At 37.2% G+C, this 21,745-nt stretch overlaps 1 protein-coding gene across 1 annotated transcript; it reads right to left on the reverse strand.

Annotated features, from left to right (window-relative positions):
- Positions 1-910: 910 nt before the first annotated feature.
- LOC134621220 (protein NLRC3-like) lies at positions 911-19,948 on the reverse strand. Its single transcript, XM_063467650.1, has 10 exons — positions 19,934-19,948; positions 15,087-15,212; positions 14,726-14,833; positions 11,141-11,219; positions 10,766-10,994; positions 8,841-10,626; positions 7,731-7,904; positions 5,368-5,529; positions 1,640-1,686; positions 911-1,464 (listed from the first exon to the last, which is right to left on the reverse strand). Exons 2-10 carry the CDS (start codon positions 15,161-15,163, stop codon positions 911-913), a joined length of 3,216 nt encoding a protein of 1,071 aa, XP_063323720.1. The 5' UTR covers positions 15,164-15,212; positions 19,934-19,948.
- Positions 19,949-21,745: the final 1,797 nt, after the last annotated feature.

Here is a 21,745-nt window from a genome sequence, read left to right on the forward strand (position 1 = left end):
ATTATGTTGCTGTTTTTTGTTTGTTTGTTTTCTATTCTGTTTTTTTTTCTCCATACAGGTGATCCAGGTGTTTTGTTTGTTTTCTCTTTCTTTCTTCTCCCCTTTCTCACCATCTCTTCTCCCCTCTATTTTTCTTTCTCCCCCTCTTTCTTTCATTCTTTCTCCCTGTCCTATCCCCCAGTCATGTCTGTCCCGACTGTAACAACCGAAAATAAAATAAATACATAACTATAATAAAGGTCAATCAAATGGACCAATATGGCAAGGCCATGATGATCCACTTGGTAAAGTAAATCCGCTTGGCATCTCTCTTGGCCTTAAGACAACAATTCTGATGGCTAAAGATCCAAACGGGACAGGGGGAAGGAAAAAAAATTAAAAAAAATGGATAAAGCCATTATAGGTAAGCTAAAGTCTAGCTATCATTTCATCATTCTAACAGCAAAATTAAAAATTACAATGAGCCCTGGCTGCTCACTAAACTTGTATCCATTAGACAATAATGTGCAAATGTCTCTGAGCAGTTTGTAAATTCATGTTTCGGGTCACTGCCGCTCAGTGATTCCTCTCAGAAATCAGATGTTTTCTCTGCTGCAGCAAACTAAGTGCACCTGACATGAACTGAAGTGTCTCAGCTGAATTGAGCTTCAGAGAAACCAAACACACAGATATGCACCATGAACTTGAAAAGACAGAAAAACAACATGTGAATTCTGGAATAATCTTCCATCTTTAAAGGACCAAATGCAAAACTTTTTTTTTTTTTACAAGGAATCATTTAAAACAGTTTAAAACATCAACTGATTAAATCCATGAATCTGAAAACGTGTTTCTGAGTGATAGAAACAGACTGAACTATCTGTTCAACAGTCAGTCCTTCTCTAACAGGAGGACACTCTGTACACTCAACTCAGCACAAACACACTGAGGAACCAGAAAACCAGACTGTAAATCCAGGATAAAGAGGTTCAGTGAATTTGGTGTTGAAGGTGTGGAGGTGGATCGGAGTGTCAGAGGAGACTCTGTAGAAGGACAGAGTGCCAGCAGGACAGTCCACATACACTGCTACTCTGTTAGAGACAGAGGACGAAGGGGGGTACAGATATGTTTCTCTGTTACTGTGTAAGACAGAGTAACCCTTAACATCAGAGCAGAACAGGCTCCAGGACTCATCATTCCTTCCAAATACGCAATGTTTACTGTTTTCACAGTCTTCACTATCTCCTTTCCTTTTGATTGTTCCGTAACTCACTGATATATAAACCTCCCCTCTCCACTCGACCTCCCAGTAACAGCGACCAGTCAGACAATCTCCACACAGCAGCTGAGGATACCCATTGTCAAATCTGTCTGGATGATCAGGATGTGACTGAACCTCCTCCACATGTGTCACCTTCCTGTTGTTGTCAGAGAGTTTAAGTTCTCTGTTTACTGTGTTTGTGTTGATTGTGAGTTGACAGGAATCTGATGGAGAGAACAAACACAATCCAGCTGCAGTTATTGATCCATCATCTGTTCATTGATTGACACTTTGATGATGACTCCTGACATCAGAGATGTGAATGAGTGATTTGACAGTCTGAAGATGGTTGAATGTGTGCTGCTTTGTTTTCATGAATCACATTAAAAACACACTTACACTTCCTCAGACCTGGTCTCAACCATTGTTCTCCAGCAGGCTCCACCCTGAAAGGAGGAGGGGGGTCAGACCAGCACAGTCTCTTTCAGCATGCACACATGGACATTACATCACTCTCATACACATACTGTTAGACACTGATAAAGGAAAAATCTGGACATGTCCACTTCAATCCATACATGGATTAAATTACTGATGAGTTGGATAATGACACAAATGTATTCATAAACAGTATTTATTCGGTGTGTGTATTGTACAGCCTGACTTGTTGTCAGGATGAAGGATCTGCAATTGCACTCAGTCCTGCACTGTGGCTGGAACAGTTACTGCTGGATGAGTTGCTCAGGGATTGAATCCATAAAGTCAAAGTATGGCTCCAGTAATTTCTTGATCAGTGCATTGATAAGATAAGCACTTCAATTGTGTGTGATCATCTCGATCCTTTATCTCCTTTGACCATGTATTAGAAAGTGCCTGGAAACTTTTACAAAGCTCTGAGAAAAAGGCTCAACTTTCATCAGCCTCTTAAATCAGCTGCTTCATATTTTAGTGCAGATACAGTAATTAGTTTTTTTTCCTTTAAAGGGGACAGATAGCATTAATCACTCTGTCACCTGTTCATTTGAAGTGCAGCAGAAATGTTCCTGTTTTAAACACAGTTTGGGAATTTTTTTGTTCTCATATCTTTGATGTGTTGCTCTGAGAGTTGTGGACAATCACTGTTGGAGTGCCCAACAGTAGGCAGGTTACTGCAGTTCCTGATAAAATGACTCATATTCATCACTGAAAGGTTCTGTTGTTTTAAGTTAATGAGATAAGAGCCTCTCTTGAAGTGAAAACTCAACTATATGGAAGCAATGATGTGCTTAGTTTAATGCAGTTTGAGCTGAGTTAGATTTGAAACTGTCTTAAATCTCCACGTAGCAGCCCACATGCATTTTAGAAGCCTTGTATCTCTCTGCGTCTCTCTCTGAAATTAGAGCAGAGCTTCAGCAGCTTGTCTAATTAACTTCATTCAGGCCAGACTTCTGAAGCTAAACATAATGAGACAGCAGACACTTCATGATGTTACAGTTCAAATGTCTTTTTACCCTTATGTTAAGTGTGATTAATATTTACAGTGAAAATGGCACAAAATACATCAAGCTGACCATTTTAAAAAAAATATATATATATCAATAAGGAATGATACTTTGGACAGATGTGAATCTATAAAAGGATCATTAAAGTGAAAATTACATGAACTGATTCATTCATTATTTTCAATTAAAATGATCTAAAAAGGTGGTAAAGAACTGTGCACGGCTGTATTGAATTAAACATTACTGATTAAAACTGTGACCTTCAATATCTCAACATTCCCGTTATGTTTAATGGTAAAGGGCACCCCCCTGTCTTTGATCCCACTCAGTTTTCTTCTAACATCCATAAACCTGAATGATCTGTTGGATCATGTTTGACAAGCCAGTACATTTAAGCAGCAACAGTCACTACGTCACTAAAAGACAAATTTAATGTCCTTTAATAAGAACATTAGACATGTAAATAATCCACACTGCTTTTCAGGCAATTAAATAAATTAATTGCTAAATTAAATAACTCTGTGAGTGTAATGTTCATCTGGAGTGAAATTAGTCTGTGGAAATGGAAGATTTTTTGTAATGGCGTTATTAATTCATAATTCATTAATATTTGAAATTTATGGGATTCTCACATGTTGTGCGCATCAGTATTTTTTGGTGATCTACTAAATCATTGATTACAGATCAAATTTATTGGCTAATGTGGAAATCACCAGAAGGTCCTTTTATTTTGAAATCAGGTCTTAGTTTCTCCTGCTGTAATACCTGGTACACACTGAGCAGACAGGGCATTAAGACCACCTGCCTAATATCATGTTGGTCCCCCTTTTGCTCCCAAAATAGCAAACAGTTGTGATGTGCTGTGTATTCTGGCACATAAAAACTATATCTAACCATATGTGGTTATATACCAGATTTAAGTTTTTTGGCAGTTCAAGCTACAGTGGTTTGTCCGTTAAATGGGACCACAGGGCCCAGTCTTTACCCAACATGCATCAGTGAGCTTTAGTCGCTCATGACCCTGTCGTTGGTTCACCACTGTTACTTGCCTGGACCACTTTTGATAGATATTGACCACTGCAGACTGGGAATGCCGAATAAGAGATGCTCTTATCCAGTTGTCCAGACATCACAATTTTGCCATTGTTAAGCTCTCTCAAATTGTTACATTTGCCCATATTTCCTGCTTCTAACTCAGTGTTGAAGACAAGGTATTCACTTGCTCCCTGATCTATCCCACCAACTAACAGGTTAGTGTTATTCACTTTACCTGATAGTGGTCATAATGTTTTGCCTGATCTGTTTAAACATATAATACAAAATAAGCTGTTTTGACTGCAGTGAAATGCTGGTTCAGATGCTTTTGCTCTTGCTTTAAAAGTTGTTGTTTTTTTATGTTTTTGTGTTGCTTTAAATCCCATTATTCTATTTTGTGAACTGATTTAGCAAAACCACTGACTTTTGTTTATAAAAAGTGCAATAAATAAGTAAATAAAAAATGTTTAATTCTGTAAGCTTGCATGCTTCAAAATGTGCAGAAAACATTTTCCTGTGGTTCTACCACAGTTCTGATTATAAATCTTTACTAATGACTCATTTTTAATCAAGCCAGGCTGAAATGTTCTCTAAATGGTGACCGCCAATCAGTGTAAGTTACTTTAAAAAAGTTATTAATTACTAATTACTTAAACAAGATTGTATTTAAAATACTTATCTAATTACTGTGTCTGGAAAGTAACTTAATTACTCAATAAGTAATTTAACTAAATACTTCTTAAAATCCCTATAAACCTTGAGTGGACAAACAATAGAAATTAAACTCTTTAAATAATTTTTTTTTTTTTTAAAGACGGAGACTCTACAGTACGCAGCGGTAGCATGTCTTCCACAATGTAGCCTGCAATCATTTTTTAAGCTCACCTTCAGACGCTTTCTGTGCTGCTGAAGTAAAATCAAGTTTTGCCTGCTTAGCAGGAGTTGCTGTGGTGTTATCCATGGATGATGAACAAGGATCACTCAGAAGTGTTCATCCATGCTCTCGTGTCATGCTATTAACAGCGGCCGATAGTTTTTTCTCCCCAGCACATAGCTTACATATTACTGTAATGTTCTTGTCTGCTTGTTTCAGAAAAGTGAAGAGACGGGAATATGTCCATTTCATAAAACAGCCACTTGCTTCAGCCCAGTCCGACATCTTTAGAATACGACTATGCAGCAAACTGGCCCGAAATGACGTGCACCTGCACTACAACGATTTTAAAGCGGCAGAGTTTACTTTTACCTTTAGAAGATAAATTATTGAAATTAAATAATGATATTCAGCGAGTTTAATTATTTTAAAATGTAACGCAAGTACATTGTAAGTAACTGTAATTAAAATACCTAAAAATGAACAGTAATCAGTTACTCTACTTTTTCAGTGGAAAAGTAATTTAATTACAGTAACGCGTTACACCCAACACTGCCGCCAATAAATACCTCTTGATCTTTGTTTAACGAGACTGGTGTTTTTGTTATAAGCAAAGGAAAGATTGTTCTTAATGTGTTATTGTCCATGTCACATCTACATGAAACAAACAAGAGCTGAGTGAAATACACAGAAAATGTTTCCAGCTCTTTCTCCTCTATCAGATATTCTTTCCATACCTGAGAGTGTCCAGTCTCAAGTGTGGCTCTTTTAGCAGCTTCATTCCTGAGTCTCCTGGATGATTGTAGCTCAGGTCCAGCTCTCTCAGATGTGAGGGGTTGGAGCTCAGAGCTAAAGCTATAGAAGCACAGCCTGTCTCTGTGATCAGACAGCCTGAAAGACTGCAGACACACACAATAACAATCCATATAAAATCATATCCATATTCAAGTCCATTGATTAAAACTATTTATTTTTTATAAAGTGAGAAACATGCAACGGATAACAACCTTACCTCATGTAAGGTGTAAGGAGTTTATTCCAGCATGACTAAAATGTGGTGGAATTATATAAAGTGGTCTTTAAGACAGGATGTTGCTTGATTATTCAAGACTACATACAGAGGGTAAAATAAGTATTGAACACATAACTTATTTTTGAAGTAAATATTTTTCTAAAGGTTCTGTTGGCATGACATTCTCACCAGAGTTCAGTAACAACCCAGTCAATCCACACATGCAAAGAAATCAAACCACTGAGATTCATAAATCAAATTACATGTGATAATGAGAAATGACAGATGGAAAAAAGGATACACCCTTACTGAAATTAATTTAATACTGTGTACAAAAGCTTTTATTGGTGGTGACAGCTTCAAATTGCCTCCTGTATGGATCTACCTGCATGCATTTCTAATGTGTGATTTTGACTTCCAAACAGTCTTCAAAATCCTGAAGGTTCTGTGGCCCCATCTACAAACATGGAGCTTTATTTATTTATTTATTTTTTGATAGATTTTCAGTTGGATTCATATTTGATATGTTTTTTAACATTTGTAAGACCCATTTTATATGTAATGTAACAGGATTGGAATTATAAGGAACAAATCAGAGTTAGCATTAGTGTTTCCTGTGACAAAAAGTGTTGGATACAATAGATTGTGAAAGTCAAGAATAAACATATTTATAAGACTAAAGGAAGGAAACTTTGAAATTATTTTGTCTTCTTTTAATAATATGAGTTCCACTCAGTGTTTATCACAGTGAAATTCGGCTGTGTTATGCATTTGCAAGGTTTAATACTATTAATAAGTGTGAATGTAAAGTTTAGGTAGCTCTTGTAAATTATGGTGACACATGGCATTGATGAAAAAAAGTAAAATCAATTACATCTAATTTGCGTTGCAGGGGATGTCACATTCGACATTAGGTGTACACCTGGATAGGTCAACAGTCTATCACAGGGTAATCAAACACGCTAAGTTTTTTCACCTTTCTTGGCCATTTTACTTTGTGATATTATGTTATATTATATTATATTATCCATTTTGCTTCCACTTATCCTTTTTCAGGGTCACAGGGGGCACTGGAGCCTATCCCAGCTATCCTAGGGCGAGAGGCAGGGTACACCCTGGACAGGTCGCCAGTCTGTCGCAGGGCTAACACCTATACACAGACAACCATTCGCACTCAAATTCATTCCCACTCCCACACGGGCAATTTAGAGTTTCCAATTAACCTGGAGAGTGTTGTTCATTATGTTTGCTGTTGTGAAGGAGTTTCTCCTCACCATGGATTCTGTGATCATCCACCACTGTTGTGTTCTTTTTGTGTTGCTGAGCTCAACAGTGTTTTTTTTTCCTCAGGATGTACCAAACTTTAGATTTTGCCACTCCTAGTATTGTAGCCATTTCTTTGATGGGTTTTTTTCTGTTTTCACAGCTTAAGAATGGCTTGTTTCACCTGCATGGAGAGCTCCTTTGACCGCATGGTGCTTGTTCACAGCATAGTCTTCCACATGCACTCACCACACCTCAAATCGGCTCCAGGCCTTTTCTCTGCTTAATTGATAATGTCATAATGAAGGAATTGCCCACACCTGCCCATGAAATAACCTTTGAGTCAGTTGTCCGATTACTTTTAGTGCCTTTAAAAAGATGGTGGCACAGGTTAAAGAGCTGAGATTCCTAAACATTTCATCTAATTTTAATGTGGATCCCCTCAAATGAAAATGGAGAGTCTGTACATTATGTCCATGTCCATTATATAACTATAATTTAAATATGTTTAGTAAACAGGTAAAACAAAACAAAACAACTTGTTTAGTGTCCAAATATATATGAACCTATCTGTATGGATTGAAAATACCCATAAATCTATACTAACTGGTGTATGTTCAGTATTGTGCATATCAGTAATTTTTACCAATCAAAACAAACGTGACCATGAAAAATATTTAATTGAAGTAATTCAGAGTCTAACAATATACTCAAATGTAATTGAAAAGTGACTTTAGAACTCTATATATGTTAGTGTTCATGCACTAATATTATTCAGATTAGGTCATCTCAAGTGGTTATCAGTGGACAAGTCTGAAACCTGACCTGAGAGTTTCCAGTTTGCAGTATGGACTGTTGAGGTCAGCAGATAAAAGCTTCAGCCCTGAATCTTGCAGGTTGTTGTTACTCAGGTCCAGGTCTCTCAGACTAGATGATGAGGAACTGAGAAGTGAGGCCAGAGCTTCACAGCTTCTCTCTGAGAGGTTACAGCCACTCAGTCTGAAAAACAATGATATTTGTGATTAAATTAAATCACTTCATGTGTCTGAAATTTGTTAAATATAAAACACTTCAAATTTCTCCAATGAAAACACAATTATGTATATATAATTAAATCAAAACTAGCGAGGAGCTGCTGGATTTAGTCATACTAGTCCAATACCCACTGGCGGACACACTATTGATGACTTTCCTAATCCTGATTTCTGTGAAAATAATTCTTATTTATCACATGCTGAAACTTGGTGGAATCCCCTTAGTTCATCATCTATCTTAAAAAAGCAGTTGTAACGCTTTCCCTTTTCAGTCTACGTTTTTCTGATTGGACAGTTTCAGGACGGTATGCTGAAGAGCAGGATTCAGCCGTGTAAACCTACTACAAACTTTTTAGCTTGTTATAGTAAATGAAGTCTTCTCAGATTCTTTTGTAACTTTTAGAATCTGTTTCTGAAATATGATAGTGGACAGCAGGAACATTCACAGCAATGAAGATCAAGATAGAATGTCTTGATACATTAAATATTACACCTTCAAAACACTAGTTATGAAAAAAGTGTCCCTATTAAATTGCATATGTGAGGGGAATAAGCTTAAATACTGACTGAAGTGGAAAACCTTTACTGTTAGGAAACACCAATGGTATCGCAATGTGTAAAATGTAGTTCTGTAAAGACTCTGGCTGTGGTAGCCATCCACTAAGATATGCTTTTCATTGTTCTGCTGCAATATCTGATTGGGAGGGCTGATGATTGTTTAATTCAATAAATTATATATAATAATATGTAATAGATCATTTTGAGTTTTTTAAAGGTCCAGCACCAATTGACTGGGTTTGTTTTACCCTATTTGAGTAAGTCCATGTTTCTGCTGCTTGTTTTATTCTGTTAAGTAAAATGACCATTTTAAACAGAAACAGATGAGTCCATATTTACTTACAGAGCTTTGTTGGAGGCTTTGACCACAGGCAGCAGTCTCAGAAGAGCCTCCTCTGAAGCATTGTATTTCTTCAGATCAAACACATCCAGATCCTTTTCTGATGACAGTAAGATGAAAACCAGAGCTGACCACTGAGCAGGAGACAGTTTATCTGTGGAGAGACTTCCTGATCTCAGAGACTGTTGGATCTCCTCCACTAGAGAACGATCATTCAGTTCATTGAGACAGTGGAACAGATTGATGCTTTTCTCTGCAGACAGATTCTCACTGAGCTTCTTCTTGATGTATTGAACTGTGTCCTGATTGGTCTGTGAGCTACTTCCTGTCTGTGTCAGCAAGCCATGTAGGAGAGTCTGACTGGCCTGAAGTGAAAGACCCAGGAGGAAACGAAGGAACAAGTCCAAGTGTCCATTTGGACTCTGTAAGGCCTTGTCAACAGCACTCTGGTAGAAGTATTTATCTGTTTCAGACCGATCAGATGTTTTTTGTTGCTCCTTAAGCAAGTTGACTCCAGAGTTGATAAATGTCAGATGGACATGAAGAGCAGCCAGAAACTCCTGAGCACTCAGATGGACAAAGCAGAACACCTTGTCCTGGTACAGTCCTCTCTCCTCTTTAAAGATCTGTGTGAGCACTCCTGAGTACACCGAGGCTGCTCTGATATCGATGCCACACTCTGTCAGGTCTGATTCATAGAAGATCAGGTTTCCTTTCTGCAGCTGATCAAAAGCCAGTTTTCCCAGAGACTCAATCATCTTCCTGCTCTCTGGACTCCAGTGTGGATCTGTCTCAGCTCCTCCATCATACTTGACCTTCCTCACTTTGGCCTGAACCACCAGGAAGTGGATGTACATCTCGGTCAGAGTACTGGGCAACTCTCCTACCTCTTTGGTTTTCAGCACATCCTCCAGAACTGTAGCAGTGATCCAGCAGAAGACTGGGATGTGGCACATGATGTGGAGGCTTCGTGAGGTCCTAATGTGGGAGATTATTTTGCTTATCTTATCTTGCTTATGCTGGAATCTCTTTCTGAAGTACTCCACCTTCTGTCGGTCAGTGAACCCTCTGATCTCTGTCACCATGTCAACACAGTCAGGAGGGATCTGATTAGCTGCTGCAGGTCGTGTGGTTATCCAGAGGTGCGCAGAGGGAAACAGGTTACCCCTAATGAGATTTATCAGCAGCACATCCACAGAGGTGGACTTTCTAGGGTCAGTTACGATTGTAGTTTTGTGGAAGTCCAGAGGAAGTCGACACTCATCCAGACCATCAAAGATGAACACAACCTGGAAGTCTTCAAAGCTGCAGATTCCTGCTTCTTTGGTTTCAGTAAAGAAGTGATGAACAAGTTCCACCAAACTGAACTTTTCCTTATTTAGCACATTCAGCTCTCTGAAAGTGAATGGAAATATGAACTGGATGTCCTGGTTGGCTTTGTCTTCAGCCCAGTCCAAACTGAACTTCTGCATTAGCATTGTTTTCCCAATGCCAGCCACTCCCTTTGTCAGCACTGTTCTGATTGGTTTATCTCTTCCAGGTGAGACTTTAAAGATCTCTTCTCGTCTAATTGTTTTATCTTCCCCATCTGATTTCCTGGATGCTTTTTCAATCTGTCTGACCTCATGTTCATCATTGACCTCTGTAGTCCCTCCCTCTGTGATGTAGAGCTCTGTGTAGATCTGATTCAGAAGGGTTGGATTTCCTTCTTTAGCAATCCCCTCAAACACACACTGGAACTTCCTCCTCAGAGTAGATTTAACTTTTTGTTGACAAATGTTCGGGAATTCTCAAAGAACACAAAAAATATACTCTTAAAATATAAACTTCATCATGTCATACTTTCAGAAATAGACAAGTAAATATAAATTTAGAAAAATCTCATATTGTTCTTTCAAAATTTTAAATATTTAGAAAAATCCTCTTACTGCTCTGTAGATACGCAGCCAACTCCTCCTGATTATTTTCCCTCAGTAGATTCAGCATGATCTTTAGAAAAGCCTCTGTGTTTTCCTTCATCTGTGCTTCATCCTCACCCTCCAACAACTCCTTATCATCTTTCTCACTATCTAAGAATTCTTGTTTACATGGATATAGAAGCTTCTGGATCTTATTTATCTCATTCTTCACAAAAGTGATCATAGTGTTCTCCAGCAGCTGGAAGAGATTATATGAATGATCCAATCAGACTAAACTAACAAAGCCAATCATCAGAAATATGGACACATTGACAATACTTTCTTCTAAAAAGTGCAGCTTGGAGATAACTCAATAGATTTAGAAGTAGTTTTACATTTACGGACCATTAATGTGGAGTCCTGATGTGTTTGATCTTGTTGAGCAGACTGAACAGTGGGAAACTCTGAGCTCTTCTGGTCCACTCTGGGGAGGAACCATTTAAAATCATTTCAAGCACAGGGGTGAAGTTCCAAGAAGTCATATTTGACTGTGATTCAGGCGACTCCTTGTCATGTTGTTTAAGTTTAGCAGTCCTACTGATCCCACAATCAACAGCTCAGTGATTTGCTTTGGGTGCTCGCTGTGTTTTGTTGTGCTTCAGTAGTCAGAGAATGATTTATTTACTGAACTTTTAATCCTTGCTGATGTCTGACAGTCCTTTCCTTCAACTGAAAATATGTTTTACTGTCCACCATTCATGGACATAAAGATTATTTTCCAGCTGAATTTTCATTATCTGGCTTTCTTTTGACAGAAAACATTCTGAAAGCCCTCAAGAAGTCACTTGGACATTTGCCCTAATTTTAATATATCAGATTAAAAATTTTCAAAATATTACGAAAACCCAGACACACAATAAATATCATCAACCATCCAAACTTTGAATAATCTATGACTGTCAACCAGAAGAAACTGAAACTACATGAAGAAAATGTGTTTTTCTTTCTTTATAGGGCTGTTCGATATAATGATATATATCGGATGACAATATAAAAACGTCTATCGTTTCATTTTACGCTATCGTTTGTTTTGTGGTGTCGCAAAATAAACTGTTTACAGCAATATTTTTTCATCGTTTTTATGGTCACTGTAGTGGCTATATTAATTTCTTAAAGTTCTCTCTTTCTCTTATATTTAATATAACCACACTATGGACGGACAAGCGCCTGTTTTTATGCGTTGTCGTTAGCAACAACGACGGTAAAACAATCGTGTGTCCGCTTGTTTATTTTCCACATAAACCTTTCACAATAAAGCTCAAGATCCTGTTGAGACTTTTCAAAATAAACTGAATCACGTGAAAGAGTATGCAGAGTATTTACGGATGAGAAGCAAAAAAGAGCCGTCAGGTGCTAAAAAATAAACCTTAGACTCAAACGTTAGAACAGGCTTTTTTTACAGCACGCTGTGTAATAAATACTCACAAAGAAAACGGCGGCCATTACAACTTATGTCTAAAAATGTATCGTTTCATGCATTGGTGAAAACACTCCAGGTACACAACGCTCAGCTGGAAACACTTCACGCAAGTCGAGCTGCCCGAGATTCATAGAATTTACATAAAATGTTAAATTTTTGTGATTTATATCGTTATCGGACGATAAATGTCTTATATCGGGATATGAGATTTTGGTCATATCGCACAGCCCTATTTCTTTACATTCAAAAAACCCCATGAAGACTCAAATAACCCAGTAAGTACATGGCTGCAAATAACAAATTGTGAAACTTTCAATTAATTTTTAAGTTAATTTAATTTTTAAATAGTTAGCTTTAATTAAGGCCGGACAAGGAGAGAACACAGAAAATCTGGAGAGACAGCAAGGAGAAGACATAGTAAAAAGCCTGGGGACGATTCATACGCAGACCTCTGCAATAGAACAAGAGTGGACAACAGAGGAAGATTATTTTTAATTTCCAGACATCCTGTGACCTTGAATTGGATCAGTGGAAGGAAAAGTTATTAATAATAAAAAAAATATGAGTGGGAAAAAGGGACATGGAATTGAACCAGCAACCTTTCTCTTGCCAACCAAATGAGTTAATTTCTATGATGACATATAAGCACTGGTACTCTGGATGTTTGATCCCTTTTCTAATAATTCACTGCTGCATTCTGGGTAAAATTTCAACGGTCCTGTCACCACATGAGATGGTGGTTGCTCAAGACAAGTTACATTATGAGGAAAGCACCCAGGTTCTTCTAAGCGAGATTCTTTCTGTGTTAAAATTATTTTCCAAAATAGTTATTTTTTAAAATCTTAAATCTAAATGAATTCTGCCCTAATAATTTTAAGTTCTTATTTGGGTTTTTTACTCTTTACTTACTTCTATCATCAGACTACAAACAATGATGACTCAACACAATCATAATTGTGCAGATCGTTTAAACTTCACTGTTTAGGGACAGGCAGCGGACTTCATGAAGTCTTTTTTTTTTTCATCTATTTATTTTTTATCTTTTAAATTCAATCTAAACTAAAGTTATCTTTTTTCATTTGTTTATTTTGCCTTTTGTCCATGTGAGAAAGTGTGAGAAATGAACACCATCCAGAGAGCAAAGGCATGAATTTAAATTTTATTGATAGTCCTCCCATGAGTAGCAGATTAAATATATATGTTCATGTTTTATAAAATGCAGGACTTTTACTTAGTGACTTCCTCTGAAATGAATTGTAGAGACCATCATCCAGCAGTTCATTTAAAACAGTCACCAACCTGACAGTGCTCAAAAAATAAATGTTAATAACAACTCACCTGTCTTTAGCAGAAGGTTGTTGTCCTTTAAAATGAATGAAGTAATTTTTAGACGTGTCACTCTTTAAGGACACACAGCTGGGTTCAGGTTCAGGTTCATCTTTACGTTTAGTTCCTCGTTGTTTCCTGTGAATAATGATGGGGCAGTGATGTGAGTGCTGAGCTGTGACATGGATAAGAGCCATGGCCAGTTAGAGATGGGCATCTCACCTCTTAGCTTTGTTCAGGGCCTTTATTAAAATATTTTAATGACTTTATATCTCAGTGTGCAGTGTGCTCTCTCTCTGCCGATATGAGTGGAGCTCAGTCTCTGTTTTTCTCACTTTCACTCATCTACACTACAGTAATCATTCATATAAGATATTTATGTATTTATATGTCTCTTTAAATATTTAATCACACTTTTGATTTTAGTGTTGAATTGATTGGTCTATATTAGTCCTCACAATCAACAGTAAAAATAATAATGAGATTGAGGGTATTGTTTTCTTTTACACATGTGCATCTAATAAATTGAAGTGGTAGTATCAAAAACATTAATTCAGGATTCGATAAGACTGAGGCCTTTACTCTGGTTAATAAAAAATGATAATTCTTGCACCTGGCAAAACTGAAAAGCAGCAGAAGCAGCCTCATGTGGAAACTGGGGTGAAATGCACCAAAAGTTGTGGTCATGTGACCTGGGTGTTTTGAACCACACTTTGGAGCAGTGTTTCGAAACATCTGTGCTTGGGAAGCTCAAGACAATGTTGAAACCTCTGTATCAAGCTTCCCATCCCTACAAATAATAAAGAAGGAACAGCTATGACTCAGGTTCTTTTCTGGCATGGGTAGGATGGCCTTTCCCCCCACTGTTTATTCACCATCCACACACTGTCTCTTAAATACTAACCAAAATGGTGTGTGTGTGTGTGTGGTTTTTGTTTTTGTTTCTTCTTCTTCTTCTTTTTTTGTGCTTTGCTTCCTTCTGTAGTGGCTTACTTTGCCCTAAGAGCTTGGTTATAAAAAATCCCTCCTTTCTACAGCGGCCTCATTTTGTCACAGTCCTGATTCTGACACCAGCTCCCTAAATTAGTATTTCATCTAGTCTTCCTCTGTTTGTATTGTATCCTATGAGCCAGGTTGTGAAACAAGAACGAGTATTTTGTCAAAGCACAGTATATATTGATTACCTCTCTACAGCAGAACATCTTCCTTCTTTAAAATCAGTAATAAAACCCTTGGAGTTGTCGCTCTTTAATGACACACAGCTTGGATCAGGTTCAGGTCCATGTTGATTCCTGTGAAGCAGTTAAATCAACTCCCAAAGAGCTCATGTTACTAAGAACTCACCTATCTGCAGTAGAAGCCTGCTGGACTTTAAAATCAAAGGGAAGATCTTTAGAGGTGTGAGATGAATCACTGGAATCTGAATATGAACTGGGGTCAGCTTCAGGTCCAGATTGGTTCCTGTGAATAATGACAGTGCAGTGATGTGAGTGCTGAGCTGTGACATGGAGAAGAGTCATGGACAGTGAGAGATGGTCATCTCACCTCTGAGCTTTGGTCTGGCTCTCTCTGTCTCTTTTAGAGGGAGGGACTCCCTCCTCTCTGTCCTCACACTGATCCATGCTGCTGAATTCACATCCACATCAGCTCACACACACTTTCTACCTTCACCTGCAGAGGAAACACAAATCATTCATGTGCACATCAACTGAAATCCTCCTTTCCATCATGTGTGCTGTCCAAATACCAGCTGCTTCTTTTCTGCTTCATCTCAGTTTCAGCTGAATGCAGTCAGACAGCAGTGTGAGGTAGAGGAAGCTGCCATCAGCTGCTCTACTTCTCCTATCAGTCCACTAGATTGAGCCATGAAACACACACGATGCATTCACTGTGACTGGAAGCTGATTCATGATTCAAAGAGAAACATCTTGTAGTGTTCTGTTTCTAATTTCTGTTATTAAAGTAGACAGCCAGGCACAGGTGTTACTAAGTATTATTTGGATTATCAATGAATCTTCTAACTTTTTTTTTTTTAACTTATTAAAGTTAAAAAAATTAAGTGTTAATGGAGTATCAGGCTGTTCGTGATAAAATGAATAATTTTTCAAAACCTTACAGCAGATATTTGTTTAAAAACAAATCATCAGTTGTGTAAATAGTAAGGGTTTATTTACTATCGATTAATCATCTGATCACTGCTCTATAATCACTCCTCCATGTATTTTCAATGTATGTCAGCATTGATAACACACAGACGTCACATAAACACTGACACCTATGATCATGTTAGTTAAACACTGCACACTAGCAATAAGTTCATCTATAGTTAAACCAGAATGATCATGGATTAAATGTTTGATGAATAAAATACATAAGTTAATAACCTGAACAAACTCACACATGATAACAAATGCTATTTTAGGACTGAATCAGCAGCACACTGTTGTGTTTGACTTTAATGGTGAGACTACAGTTTTCTTCTGGGAAACAAAAACACATAGATTCAGTGTCAGGATTAAACATTTTAATCTGATGGGACCGAGTTCTGACTGATGGAAGGTCCATGAATCCCACAGTACTCAGCTTTCCTGCATGCACAATTACAGGGATAACTTTTTCACTAAGCTGACTTTCAGACATTTCAAATTTTCTTTTGCTGCTCAAAAACAAACACAAAAAAATATGAACAATTAATCTGTTCAATCACTCACACTCATTATTTTAAAAAAGCTGAATATTCACAGCAAAACAATACAGTTGAAGAAAAAGAAAAACCTCCCTTTAATTAAGACAAAACAAATGAAGAGTTCCACTAAAAACCTGTTTGTGTACAAACTGACCGAAGTGTCAGTTCAGATGTAATTTAAGAGCTTCTTCACTGTAAAATCTAATTAGTTCCCAGAACTCAAAAAAATTATGGAAACTCGTTGCCTCAAAAAAATTGAGTAAAGCTTAGCTAAAAATGACTAAGTTAGGACAACTTATTTATTTTGAGTACTCTGTACAAGCTCATTTGTTCCCAGAACTCAAAAAATTGGATCGAGGTTACGTAAGATGACCAAGTTAGGACAACTTACTCATTTTGAGTACACTGTACAGCCTTGTTAGTTCCCAGAACTCAAAAAAATTATGGAAACTCGTTGCCTCAAAAAAACTAAGTAAAGCTTACTTAGGATGACTGTTAGGACAACTTATACATTGCAAGTCTGCAGTATTAAGAATAACTTGATATTTCTGACTTTCTGACAATACTAATTGTTTACCTACTGACAAACATTTCAAGTTCAACTAAATGAAAAAACAATTTGTGGTAACCTGAATATGATTAAAAATAATTAACAACAATTTTTGTAATGATGTTAAAATGAGCCCAACTTTTATTTTCAAACACAACAAAGTACAACAGCCAACATACTGGACACTGTTCTGCTGAACAACAAACAATTATGTTGCCATCACTGTTATAATCTTACAATGAAACAAAGTCTCAGATGTAATTATTCTGAAAATAAGTTTAGGCCTATCACAAGTTTGTTTTGTACTTACATTACTTATATAATCAAAACAAAATATTTGTTGTTCTGTCACAAGTGCAGTCTCTAATTTAAACAACACATTTGTTTTTCATTCCAACACAGGAGCTGGAATGTTGTAATATTTTAAGGACGCTTGTTTCCAGTCCAGGCATTACTGCCTGAATGACTGTCATGGATCGAGGTGATCCAAATGTAGGTGCAGAAGAAAGTCTTTAACTTCCCTTAAGCACAGTGGCAGTGGATGTGGGTTGGAGATGCAATGAGCTTGAACCTGCAGGCGACCATCTTCACTGACCACACCATCTGTGACGGAGGACTCATCTCTCCTGTTGTCCTGCAAGCAAACAATCATATTTTTGGAACATGAACTTAATTGCTTTCTTAAAACATTTTTTTCTGCATTTGGTATAGAACAGACTCCAATTTAGACAATCTCAGGCTCCCTCCCCACCGGAGAGGTGACATTCAATGTCCCAATTGTCAGTCTGGATAGCCGTGACCACCACGCAACACACAATAATGTCATGAAAGCATCATTTTAAAAAGGGCTATGCAAACATGGCCAATAACTTTCATTCTAATGATGTGCAAAATGATTTGGGCACAAAACAAATTTTGCTGTTAGAAAACTTGTAGACTTCACTATATACAGTGTAGATCCTCTAAACTAAGTTTGGGGGATGTGATCTTTCAAGAAATGCAGACCAAACTGTTGTTGTTTGTTTACTTACACAGCATGTCTTGTAGAATTAACTGGAGTCACAGCAACAGCATAGTGCAGTCATATCTCAAGTCTAATAACAGACAGGAAAAGATCAGTAAAGAAACAACTTCCCCAAATCAAAGCACAAACAAAACAATAAGTAAAACAGGCTGATCTAAAGTATGATTAAAGTTCTGCCTGATTAATATAAATGTCACTGACAGTTGCTAATATATTGGAAAACCAAAATACTTACTGATGTCTTTCTGTCCAACAACAGGAGTGCTGGTCCCGAGCCTCAAAGACAGTAAGAAGCAAGCAGAGGGAGAAAAAAACAGAACATTGATTTGATCCTTAATGGCTGTGCAATCACTGTAACATACAGTTTGCTTATGTTGTTAAATAAAGGCTAGATTTAACATTAATAGATGCAACAGATGTTCAAAAGCTGCCACAAAGCATGAAAAAATAGACGTCTCTGAAAACGTCGGAGCATTTTTGCAAATATGTGATGTCTTGATAAATCGAGCAGATATTTGAACTTTACACAGCTACATTCTCGCCTGAAAATATCTTAAAAGTTTATTTTGTGACCCAGAAAAAGTAATAAGTTTTTTAGCGGCGCTCCTCCGCCATTGCCGCGCTTACAAGTACGCACAGGCTCCGACAACCGTGGCCGACAAATGCGATCCTCCTTTTCCCCAGACTACCCTTTCTGGGTCACAAAATAACCTTTTAAGATATTTTCAGGAGAGAATGTAGCTGTGTAATGCTCAAATAGCTACTTAATTTATCAAAATATCACATATTTGCAAAAGTGCTTCCACATTTTCGGAGAGCTCTGTTATCCACCCCCCACACCCCACACCTACCCCTAACGGCTGCACCTCCCAAAGAATTTTGTCTGGGCTCTTATCTCACTTATTTATTTCAAACGATCAACAGAAAATTTCACAGACATATTTTTATATAAGGTTTTTAAGGCTGTGGTGTTAATTTTTAAGTAACATGAGCCCAGCGGCAGCAGCAACGCTAGGCTAACACTAACTAGCTAGCAAGATTAGAAACCTGGTGCTAAACTAAGAGAAGCCACAAAATCAGTTTGAATAAGAGTAAACATTTACTCACCAAGTCAGTAAAGATCCACAGCAATGACAACAATAATATCTTGAGCTGAAGCTTCTCCAGGTTTGCTCAACATATTCCATAAAGAATGCACCGTGAACATGCGGACTGATCCGCGAGGGAGGAGGACGGTAGTCACGTGGCATTTTCAAAACACATCTTTCATCCTTCCGCCCAGAGAAGCAAAACTTCCAGCTTACTTAGTTTTTCTAAGTTAGGACAACTCAAATTAATCGAGTTTATCAGCGTTTTTGCATAAAAAGTACTGGTAACTTATTTAAATTGAGTTCTAATAACAAATTGATAAAAATTGAGTTCAGCCTATTTAATATTTTTAATTAAACACAATATTACATTTTACAGTGTTGTCGTTTAACCTGTGTGAGCATAGAACACTCCCTTCATCGCTTCACTTGTAAATATGCTGTCTGACTGGTCAGACTGAGATGTCAGTTCACATACAAACGTGTGAAGACATGAAACCTTCTTCTAACTTTGCCAATGGCTCAAAGTCTGTGACAAAGGAGGGAAAACACAGTCTGTAGATGATAGACTGTTTTAATGAAGCCACTAAATGAAACACAAGTGTGTTTATGTCATCAAATTAGTATGTTAGCAGAGTCTGTATGAGTCCACGAATGAGACTAAACAAACTAAACACAAGAAGAAGTAGCAGTTTTTTTTTCAGGGCTGTGACATTATTTACACACATACTGAGAATCCTCTAAGAGAGCCAAAAAAACCCAACTAAAGGTTGAATTAACTTTTGACTTCGAGGAGGAAGTGCACTGTAAAAGTAGCAACTGGCAGCTGTTGATCTTAGTAAAGTTTTCCAATTAATCTGATTCAATAGGATTTGATAACTGTTGATCTCTGATCTGAAACAACACCAGAGAAGTTTAGGTTTGCAGCATAAGCCACAATAGTAATATAGCCTGGTGAGAGGTAATCTGCCTTTGCAGTACAGAAATTCCAGCGTTAACAACAAAATTACCTGAATGAGATCAAACCTGAAGTGTAGTACTGACCTCAGTAAGAAGACGTGTTCCAGAAGGACTCTCGACAAGTTGTGAGTAACAGGAGGACCAGGATGGACTGTTTCTCTGTCTGCAGCGTCTCCCTGCAAAAATGAGTCAACAGATAAACTACAGCTGATTATTTCTGCCACAGCTCCAGCGTTACAATATTCAACCAAATACATGGTGTAATGCTCGCACACACAGGCTATGCATTATTTCAGTCATACATGTATAGATAGCACACTCAGAAATATAAAATGTAGCCATGCTTATCAAAAGAAAATAATAATAATCATCTTTCTTAGGTTGCAGGTGACAAACAGGAGAGACATTTTCATTATGTACAGAAGTGGCTCAGTGAACCCACCACACAGTAAAACAGCTGACTGTCAGGACACAATATCCTCAACATGTTTGCATTTGTTTTTTCACTGTACAAGTAGGAGTCATGCTTTAAAGAGGATGTGAAACATTATATGTACATATAAAGAACAATTAACACTATGCTCTAAAAACAGTCCAATTCACCACTGTCTGTGTAGCTGGATTTAAGAAATACCTGTTCAATTTTAAGGTTTTTCAACTTTGCCTCTTTAGCGTGATCTTGTACTAGTACAGAATGTGACATCACTGCGTTTCTTGATTGCTCTTAACAGACTTACATTAGTTTATGTTAGCTAACTAATGACAGAACTAATAACTCAGAGAAAAAATAAAGACATTAAAACTAAAGACCAGTTTAAGGCTTCATCTTTATACTGCACCACCTGTAGTTCACCAGACCGACAAGCTGGAGTCAGATACAGATTTTTATTGTTTGTTTTTGAAAGATTGGTGCTAACAGTGTTCATCTTAAAGATGGTCCCTGAGGAGGGAATAAATGAGGATTTCAAACAAAAACTTCAGTAGATGAGTAAGCTTAAAGCACTGAGATAAAATCTTTATCATCAACTGTATGAATGAGGAAATGAGACTCAGCTCCTTCAAGCTCAGCACGAGGGACAAACTACTACTTTGATGAAATAAAAGTTGTGACTGGACTGATATATATTCATCTTTAAATGGTTTGTGTAATTAAAAGAAAGATACAAGTTTATTATAAATTCTGCTGGGTTTAATTTAATCTATTCTCTAAGTGACTCATCTGTCTGTGTGTAAATAGTCAAACGTTACTTTCTTTTGTAGGAGAGCCAACAGTATGTGCCGTAGTATTTTTAAAAAGAGGCTACATGATGAATATGTTTCGAGGATAAATCTATGTTAAATAATAACTTACAAAGTCTGCAGTTACCTCCAGAAACTTTTCCAGAAATGTTCCATATTTTACCTACTAGAAGTAACTTGTTGGTCATTAATATGTGAAACATGTGAAATGTATCCCTCATGACTGATATCATACCTGAGCAACAATCAACATTCCTGACACAAGGTGAAGTTTCAGTAACAGTTTTTGGAAATGTGACTTTTATAAAACCTTCATTTATCCAGGTAAAAAGTCTCAGTATATATATATATTTTTTTCTTTTTTTTTTAAAAGAGTGATCTGACCAAGAGGAGAAATTACAGCAGAAATGTTTATTGAAGCCTATTTACCTTCATAAGTAAAGACATTGCACATTAAAAACATAGAGAAACATTGGAAATCAGATTATCTTGAAACAAGAGCTGAACATTTTCTACAGGCATTACAGAGCAGAACAGTAAAGTTTCCAAAGGCAGACTATTAAAAGAGGAAACAAAGCAAACTTACAGTTTCTTCAGCACAAAGAATTTCCACTCCACAACTGACACTAAACACTGACACACAGGTGAGCTGAAAAA

The sequence above is a fragment of the Pelmatolapia mariae genome, linkage group LG23, assembly GCF_036321145.2.
Source record: "Pelmatolapia mariae isolate MD_Pm_ZW linkage group LG23, Pm_UMD_F_2, whole genome shotgun sequence".
Classification (NCBI taxonomy): Eukaryota; Metazoa; Chordata; class Actinopteri; order Cichliformes; family Cichlidae; genus Pelmatolapia; species Pelmatolapia mariae.

Coding starts and splice junctions, on each gene's coding strand:
- LOC134621220 (XM_063467650.1), bottom strand. CDS start 15,163: ATGGATCAGTGTGAGGACAGAGAGGAGGGAGTCCCTCCCTCTAAAAGA. Junction 10,995..11,140: donor ATCAGGACTCCACATTAATG/GTCCGTAAATGT, acceptor AATCTCTTCCAG/CTGCTGGAGAACACTATGAT. Junction 7,905..8,840: donor AAAGCCTCCAACAAAGCTCT/GTAAGTAAATAT, acceptor ATTGTTTTTCAG/ACTGAGTGGCTGTAACCTCT.